This window comes from Ranitomeya imitator, chromosome 8 (assembly GCF_032444005.1).
Source record: "Ranitomeya imitator isolate aRanImi1 chromosome 8, aRanImi1.pri, whole genome shotgun sequence".
Classification (NCBI taxonomy): domain Eukaryota; kingdom Metazoa; phylum Chordata; class Amphibia; order Anura; family Dendrobatidae; genus Ranitomeya; species Ranitomeya imitator.
The window spans coordinates 173,696,977-173,706,711 of record NC_091289.1 but is presented as its reverse complement, the minus strand read 5'-3'; the positions used below and the strand labels follow the sequence as shown (position 1 = coordinate 173,706,711).

Sequence of the window (9,735 nt, the reverse complement as noted above, 5' to 3'; positions counted from 1 at the left end):
ATATATATATATATATATATATATATATATATATATATATATATATATACACACACACACACACACACACACACATTTTGTATCTAAATATTATATATGTACACACACACACACATTTTATATCTAAATATATATATACACACACACACATATATATATATCTCCTGATGGGGGTAAATAATATGCATCGCCACATTCGCAAAAGTTCCGGTCTATAAAAATATTAAAGGATTTTATTCAAAAGGAAAAGTAAATAAAACAAAAGAAAGATTAAAAAAAAATAAAATCGAAATAACAGAATTGCCATTTGTTCAGTCGGCCCACCTCACACGAAAATGCGGTGAAAAGCAATAAAGACCCCATAAGTTTTCCAAAATGGAACCAATGGTTAAGTGACGTTCTCTTGTTTATTTTTATTTTTTTTAAACAACCAACAAAACAAAGTACCAGAATGTGAGTATGTAGTGTTTGGTTTTTTTTACATTTACAATGGTAACCAGGGTAAACATCGGGTCACTAAGCGCGGCCCTGCGCTTAGTAACCCGATGTTTACCCTGGTTACCCGGGGACTTCGGCATCGTTGGTTGCTGGAGCGCTGTCTGTGTGACAGCTCTCCAGCGACCACACAACGACTAAACAGCGACGCCGCAGCGAACGGCATCGTTGTCTATATCGCTGCAGCGTCGCTTAATGTGACGGTACCTTAAGTATGCGACTTCCATACGTGCGGTCACATGCCGACTAGAAGGGCACGGCCTCGCTCAAGACAAGTGAATTGAGAGATGCTAGATGTCTAGTTGAAATGTGGCCGGAAGTATGCAAATCACAAACTTGGGGTCACACGCTTGCCAGCTCACTGTGAGGATTCACAACTCTGCAGACAACTTCTTTAGATTTAACTAGGAAACTCCATTTTGTAGCAAATTTGCGCGCTGAAAATTGAATTTGCCTTGTAATGACCGGAGGCCGCTATAGACCCCAGCATTTTATGCCGAGCGGTATTTTACAGCCGTAGAAGGCTTGGACGAAACTCCTGGGCCAGCGCCATCCTGGAGACATTTTCTGCCGCAGGAACTAACGCCCCACCATGACATATATATAAGGCCATAACACGGGGGAGATGAAATCTGAAGCATATTGATGATCCCACTGCATGTACATGGGGTATACATTATCTGGGAGATTGTCAGGGGATTCTGCAGTGCTTAATCCAAGCCAGAATCCTGAATGTGTGAACACGGCCAAATTAAAAAAATAAATAAAAGCAGAAGAAAAAAAAATTACTAATATTTCAGATACAAAAAAAAAACAAGCAAACAAACTGGAAATGAATGGAAGAAAGAATAAACTTACTAATAAGTCCCAGTTGTTCTGTTCGAGCAGTGTGATCGCCTCATCGATGTTCTCAATGCCGGTGCAAGCCTGGGGAGGAGGAGAAGAGCACACAAAGGGTTACAGCGCGGCCGGCTCTCTGGTTTCAGGCTGGCAGCAGCGCCCGGACTCGTATCGGTGTCACCTCCTCTATGGGATAAACTAATGTTTTACCAAACTCTGAACTACACATGAACTTTCTCCTAACCAGCGAGCAGCGGACACCGTGTGCACGGCACACGGGAAACATTGCCACACTCCAGTATCTAAGAAGTCAATATAGGGGCTTCTAGAAACCTCACTCATAAAGAAAGTGTAGCGGTATGCGGAATACAGGCTGGTCAGAAGAGAGACAACAAGTATGGGGAACACACTGTATGGCCTTAAAGGGCTATTTTTATTATTAAACGGCTTTCCCGATTCTGGGAAAACCTCTTCTTCGGCTACAGATTTTATTTTCAAACAAAAACTGCGCCTTGCTCACTGTCCCCAGGTCCAGCACACAGTCTCTGCAGATGCTCGCGGTTTCAGTTATTGTCTGCCGCCAATCACGAAGCTCGGCAGCTCTGCACAAGCCGCTGTGCTCATAGATTGCCGGCAGCGCTGTCAACACAATAACAGACTCAGAAGCGGCAGAGACCCACTGATGGACCCGGGCAGAGTGAGTAAACACACTGATTTTTTATTTATTTATTTTTTTTAAAAAGGGATTTAAACAAGGGATTTTCTGAAACTTATCAATGTTATCAACTATTATTATGTATACCCCTCCTTACATGTAAAGCGCCATGGAATAAATGGCGCTAACAATAAATAATAATAATCAACTATTTAAAAGGGTCTGATCTCTGCGAGCCCCATTGATCTGGAGTATATGGATCTAAAATTCCCCGCAGCAATGGGACGGCTAGCAATTGTCAAGTGAAGCATTCGGCTATTTCCAGTAGACCCACAGAGAATGAATTGAGTGTCCCATTTAAAAGGGGCACTTTGTTCTGGAGATCAATGGGGGTCTTAGCAAACCCCACTCATTTGCAAATTATTACCTGTCCTTTAGATAGGCGATTATTTTTATGGATTTATTTTTAAAGGCCATACAGTCTGCTCCTCATCTCGTCTGCACATTTTCAGCCTTTACAAGGCTGCGTTTTTGGGATCGGTCGGGGTCCACTCTGTACCCCTGTGAATAGGAGATCATTTGAAACCTTTATTGGAAACCACGTGCTACTTACGGTATCTGGCACACCATAGAATTTATTAAATGCAGTACGAGATCAGATTCTGGGATGATCCAAATACTCATATATAGCACATCACAGAGAACCCCCTTATGTCTCCCTCTCAATCCCCCATTAATTACGAGATCTGATACTTATTTGCTTACAGGCGAAATGAAGAATAAAGCTTTTAAGGTATATTCACATGGCTCAAATACGGAGCAGATTTCCCCCCCAACACATCTCATTCATGAGCTGCAGCAGAAATTCACAGGCATGGATCTGAAATCTGAAACATGTCCATCTCTGCTGTTGAGGTCGCACTTTGCAAATGTTCAAAGGCTGAAATTCACAGCATCTCCTCAACTAAATCTGCAGGAAACTCCCAAGTCATGTGGACGTACCCTTAAGGATATGTGCACACTGAGCATTCGCAGCAGATTCTTCAGCTAATCCCAAGTGTTGGCTGGGGAAAAAAAAACGTAAGCGTAAAATAGGTGAATTTTTTTTTTTTGAACACTTTCTTGCATTCATTTGAATGGGTCAAAAATGCTGCAAAAACCCCTTTGGTGGTTCAAATCTGCATGGAAAAAAATAAATAAGCAGCGTGTGGATTTGGTTCAAGAAATCTCATTCACTTTGCTAGGACAGTAAAAGGGGAAATAAAAAAAATAAAAAAAAACATCAAATATGCAGTGTGTGAACAAGCCCTTATGGTGGCATGGGCCTCCTGTCTATTAGGTCTCTGTGCAGATTTACATATAGTAAGTTCACTCCTGTTTGCCTCCCACTTTGGGCTACGTATAAGCTTCTGTGAGTTTATCCACAGCGCCTCTCTCCTGTGACAATCATTGATTGCAGTTACCCTTCCTCACCACATGGGGGAGACATGCACAACAGTCATGGAGCAGCGGTAATTTAAGGTCTATAGAAGTCATAATGGTCCCCAACCGTGGGGCGCTTGTCCTATGTGACCGCAAGAGAGCGCGCGTCAGAGTGAGCCTTCGTGACTGCTCGGACTGAGGGGCAACTTAACATCTATGACTATTGTAAAGGGGTCTTTACACACACTTGCCATTCCTTAACCCTTTGAAAACCTGAGTTTTTTTTTTTTTTATATATCCATGTTTTAAAAAGCCATAACTTTCATATTTTCCCACTGCCATTTTTTTTTTTGTATTTTTTTAATTGCTTCATTTAATTTTCCATCCAAAACATGGTGAAAACGTCGAAAAGATATATAGAGGGTAAGAGGGTAAAAATGACACATTAAACTTCATTGGGGGGAAATTATAAAAAAAAAAAAATAAATTAAAAAAAAAAAACAACATAAAAAGTTTGCTTTGCCATTTTCTGAAACATCTAACATCTTTTTCAGTTGATGGATCTGTGCGGCCCCTTGGTGTTTTTTTTTGTGAGACGAGCTGTAGTTTTTATTGGTACCATTTTGGGGTACGGTACTTAAAAAAAAAAAAAAAAATTCTCACAAGGTAAAATTATTTTTTGGGCTCATTTTCATGGCTGCTATCTAAACTAATTCAGATAGTGGCAGTCAAAGTTGGGCACATCCGAGGGTCCGCAGTGTACGGAGAAGGCTCAGTTTTTCCAACAGTCCTATACAGACTCCCCACAAAGGACATTTTTAACATCATTTTGTTGGAAAGGGTTAAATATCCAGATAAATATTGTGAGCCTTCGCAGGTAGGGTCCTCACTCCTCCTGTACCAGTTATGACTTGTATTGTTTAAGATTATTGTACTTGTTTTATTATGTATACCCCTCCCCACATGTAAAGCGCCATGGAATAAATGGCGCTATAACAATAAATAATAATAATAATAATAATATGCATCACACACACGCTTAACGCTAGGTTAAAATATCATCAAAAAGTTAATTTATTTCAGTTCTTCAATACAGAAAGTGAAATTCATATTATATAGAGTCATTACAAATAGAGTGATGTATTTCAAGTGCTTATTTCTGTTAATGTTGACGATTATGGCTTACAGCCAATGAAAACCCAGAAGCCATCTCAGTAAATTAGAATAATTAACAATAAACACCTGCAAAGGCTTCCTAAGTGTTTATAAAGGTCCCTTAGTCTGTTTCAGTAGCTCCACAATCATGGGGAAGACTGCTGACCTGACAGATCTCACAAGGAGGGGAAGCCACAAAAGGTCATTGCTAAAGAAGCCGGCTGTTCACAGAGTGCTGTATCCAAGCATATTAATGGAAAGTTGAGTGGAAGGAAAAAGTGTGGTAGAAAAAGGTGCACAAGCAACTGGGATAACCGCAGCCTGGCAAGGATTAAGAAAGGGACATGCAAAAATGTGGTGGAGATTCACAAGGAGCGGACTGCTGCTGGAGGCATTGCTTCAAGAGCCGCCACACACAGCCGTGTCCAGGACATGGGCCACAAGTGTCACATTCCTTGTGTCAGCCACTCATGACCAATAGACAACGCTAGAAGCCTCTTACCTGGGCCAAGGAGAAAAACAACTGGACTGTTGTCAGTGGTGCAAGGTGTTGTTTTCAGATGAAAGCAAATTTTGTGTTTAATTTGGAAATCAAGGTCCCAGAGTCTGGAGGAAGAGTGGAGAGGCCACAATCCAAGCTGCTGGAGGTCTAGTGTGAAGTCTCCACAATCAGTGATGGTTTGGGGAGTCATGTCATCTGCTGGTGTAGGTCCACTGGGTTTTATCAAGACCAAAGTCAGCGCCGCCGTCTACCAGGAAATGTTAGAGCACTTCATGCTTCCTTCTGTCGACAAGCTTTGTGGAGGTGGAAATGTCATTCTCCAGCAGGACTTGGCCCCTGTCCACACTGTCAAAAGTACCAATACCTGGTTTACAAACAACAGTATCACTGTGCTTGATTGGCAGCAAACTCACCTGATCTTATCCCCATAGAGAATCTATGGAATATTGTCAAGAGAAAGATGAGAGACACCAGACCCAACAATGCAGATGAGCTGAAGGCTGCTATGAAAGCAACCTGGGCTTCCATAACACCTCAGCAATGCCACAGGCTGATCGCCTCCATGCCACGCCGCACTGATGCAGTAATTGATGCACAGGGAGCCCCGACCAAGTATTGAGTGCATTTACTGAACATACATTTCAGTAGGACAACATTTCGGATTTTAAAATCATTTTTCAAGCTGGTGTTATAAAGTATTCTAATTTACTGAGATAATGACTTTTGGGTTTTCATTGGCTGTAAGCCATAATCATCAACATTAACAGAAATAAACACCTGAAATAGATCACTCTGTGTGTAATGACTCTATAATATATGAGTTTCACTTTTTTGTTTGAAGAACGGAAATAAATTCACTTTTTGATGATTTTCTAATTTAGTAAGAAGCACATGAATATTTTTTTATTATTATTTATTTACAGCTTCCAGGTAACAGATGGCAGACAGACTGCATCTATCTTGTCATACTGCCTGAACACTTTCTTTCTGTCAGAGGTCACTGACTGCCTGACGCTCCCAGCCGCATGCTAATGTCAGGAGACTGGAAAAGGGTGAAATAGCAGCTGGTCGGGATATGAGGGGGAAGGGGTGTTTTGTTTTGTTTTTATTTACTCAGAGCCCCTCAAAGGAGACGGAATGAGAATAAGCCGCATTCTTAATAAATGGATTTCTTAAACTGGATGAGGCAGGTGTACTTACTGTGAAAATCCACGTTAGAATGGCAGAGTGCACAGTCTTGTATGAAAGTTTTCCACCTGCTAGTGAAATTAGCATTTATACCGTCATTTTAAATGTGGGATTCTGAAGTAAGTTCACCAGCCTCATCAGGTCCTAGAGATCTATTTATGGGGACATTCTGGTGACATTCGTTTTAAAGGATCCCAACAAAAACAAAAATTACAGAGTGCTCAATCAGAGGCCGTGATACACAGGAAACCTCTTGTAGGTCCGGTACAGCGTCCAAGTAATTACAGGACTGTAATGGAGCCGTACAGGGCCGGCACACACACACTCGCCCTGATTGTAAAAGGGTTAAAAATGGAAATTCACATTTAACACACATGGGCCATAGACATCTGTGACGGCAGGATCTCAGCTCTGGAGTCACCGTGAAAACCCAGCTGCCTGGAAAACCCCTTTAAACATCATGGGAAATATCCGGTATGAAGTCATTGGTTTTATATGGGGTTTTTAGCTATAATTTGACCATATTTCCAATAAAGCCAGAAGTTTGATTAGTAATTCCGAGCTCCCTGATCCACACGTCAGTGTTTGGTGGGTGCATAAGAAATCTATGCTGTACGGTGAACAGGCAGCTCCGATGGGCAGAGGACCGGCCGGCTATCCTGCCACGTGTGCTTACATTCTACATATTCTGGAGCAGCTTTTTCTAAGACTTTATGTTCTACTGTTCCTCGGTTATTCCTCCGGGAAATATATACATAAATTGGCCAGGCGAAGCTGCCGTTCCCACATCAGACACGGGCACTGTGTAGGGACACATCCTATAGGGACGCCCAGTTGTTAGCCAATTCATACACTTCCAGGTGGAATAGCAGAGGAAGGGTAAAACCCAGAAATCGAAGAAAAGCTTCTCTGCCACCAATATTGTAAGACACTGCTATTAACAGGTTCTCCCTAGTCTACAGTAATAAGACCTGACCAGGCACAGCCGGCATCACTTACATGAAGCCTGATCATTGCATTAAAGGGGTTTTCCACTACTTAAGGTAGGTCATAATTATCAGATTGGCAGGGGTCCAATTCCCGACATCATCATCGATCAGATGATTCCAGCTCTGGCAGTGGTCAGATCAGATAGGAATAATGTATAGAGCTGGGATGCCACAGCGCCGCACAACGTGGAATGGCCTCTCTTAGGTAATGCAGCTCAGCTCCTATTCACTTCAAGAGGAGCTAAGCTTCAGTATTCAAAGCTGTAATAGCCTCTCGGGTATTGATTACAATAGATGATGGGTAAGAGTGCCATGTGAAGGACCCCCACCTATAGGATATTGATGACCTAAGCTAAGGGTAGCCCTATACTGAACGGTAAAACAACAGCCAGCCAAAGACTAAGTAATGTCAAGCAAAGGTCCAGTGCCAGGGCCCATGTTGGCAGCTGGACCACATCCTTGCAATCCTCCTAATACCTGCCAGCACCCTGGCCGCCTCTTCTGATTAGTAGACCCTATGCAACGTCATGATGCATCATCATCATCATCGGGTCTACTAATTAGAAGAGGCGCCCAGGATGCCGGTAGATGTTTAGAAGTTTGCAGGGCTCTGCTCCGGAGCCAATGTGGGCCCAGGACCTGAAAAACAATTTAAGAATTATGCAAAGAAAACCAATTATGGGAGTTTTCCTAATAGGAAAAACATGGCGATTTCCATCCGTTAATGTGATATCTGATAATCAGGCATTTATCACTGCACCATTGACGGTTGGAAACAAAAGCGACAGTCTCCAGACCACCCCACCCGCACACCCAGATTTTCCTGAGTACCGCTCCCGTCTGACAGCCTACTAACATATGGGGATAGAGTTGGTGCAAAACGACTGGCAGGACCCGGACCACCGACCACGACAATAATCGTTGGCTCCTGGATTGGCATCCGGAGAACCTACTCTCACCCAGTGGCATCCACGGCTCCTCATATGATTAGCTGCATCATTGCAGAGTGACACGTCAGTCCAGCTAATCAGAAGAAGAGCCGCAGGTACAGTAAGGTAAGAGACGGTGCCTGATGGGCCGGACCCTGCAAACCGATTGGCACCTACTTGACATGAGAGGTGACTGGAGAAAGAGACTGGGCGAGGAAAGTATAACGAATGTCAAAGACGGCACCAGCACCTTATAGGTAATTAATAAGCAGGCGGCCGACGTGAGCGGCGGGAATGTGGTCTGATCGGGTAATGCTACAATTAGTAAATTACTGTACAGAGGAGAGAGACATCAATGACTCAGATCTAGGCTACAATTACCAGATATGACGGCACAGTAAACCAGTCGCCTCTATATGACCATCTTTTAATTGTGTACTTGGGGAGTAGTTATTTTAGCGTTTTACGCCGTGTTATATGCTGATCACAGACTCCATTATACACATGTACAATCATTCTATTATGGAGAGGAGAAGTCACATCCAGACATCACTGGTAACATGCATCTACCAAAAGAGAGCAAAGGATCAATCATGTTTTAAGAAGCCCTCCCCCTACTATCAAAGTTTTTATTCTCTTAATATAGTGCAGTCATCATATTATACAGCACGGTGCACTTACAATTGCTAATTTTTGCCTTTCTACCTAGCTAATTCTCCTCTGTTCTCTGCTTTACGTAGAAACAGGAAGTCTCTTGTCCCTACATTAATGGTCCAGCTGCTCACTACTTCCCCCTACCAGGGAATCTTGCAGTGACTTATGACTCATGCAGAGAACATTCACCACCTGTTTCTATATAGAGCTTGGAAGGATTTAGCTAGTCTGTTTTTAATCACGTCACATCATAGACCTAATTGAAAGGAGAAGAATCATCTGGGTAGAAAGGCAAAATGAGAAATTGTAAGTACGCTGTGCTATATGATATGATGATTACAATATATTAAGAGGATAAAAATGTTGATGGGAGGCTCCCGGAAGATCAGGAAATTTGTGCAGCTCCTGTCCATGGCCAGAAAGCACTGACCTGGGCAGGGGTTGTGAGCTGCCATCAGCTCATCTTCAATACTTCCATACAGACTGTGGTGTATACTAGTGGGCACTAATGCAGCATGCACTTAGCCTAATGGACTCGTATAGTGCCTCTGATTTAATAATGTTCCACTGCATGCTATATTATGGAGTATAATCATAAAGAGAAAAAAAGAGAGAGTTTGCGATCCAAACCAAAGAGTATATATATATATATATATATATATATATATATATATATATATATATATATATATATATATATATATATAGTATGATACTAAATCAAGGTTGCTCAAAAGAACCACATCTTACAGTTTTGTAAAGTTACAAACTGATTTTATTAGACATAAATATTATACAACCATGAAAGAGGTAAAACGTACATATAATACCATCAAAAAATGAAAAAAAGAAAAAAATGAAGGGGGGAGCAAGCAGGCAACAATGTCAAACCAAGGAAAACAATGG

The 9,735-nt window shown here is 42.0% G+C and overlaps 1 protein-coding gene across 1 annotated transcript in view; it reads right to left on the bottom strand.

Moving 5' to 3' along the window:
- FAF1 (Fas associated factor 1) overlaps positions 1 to 9,735 on the bottom strand; it is a 210,132-nt gene that overhangs the window by 192,542 nt on the left and 7,855 nt on the right. The window contains exon 2 of the mRNA XM_069737931.1: positions 1,354 to 1,422. Coding sequence (XP_069594032.1) covers positions 1,354 to 1,422 — 69 coding nt within the window. The remainder of the gene's footprint in view (positions 1 to 1,353; positions 1,423 to 9,735) is intronic.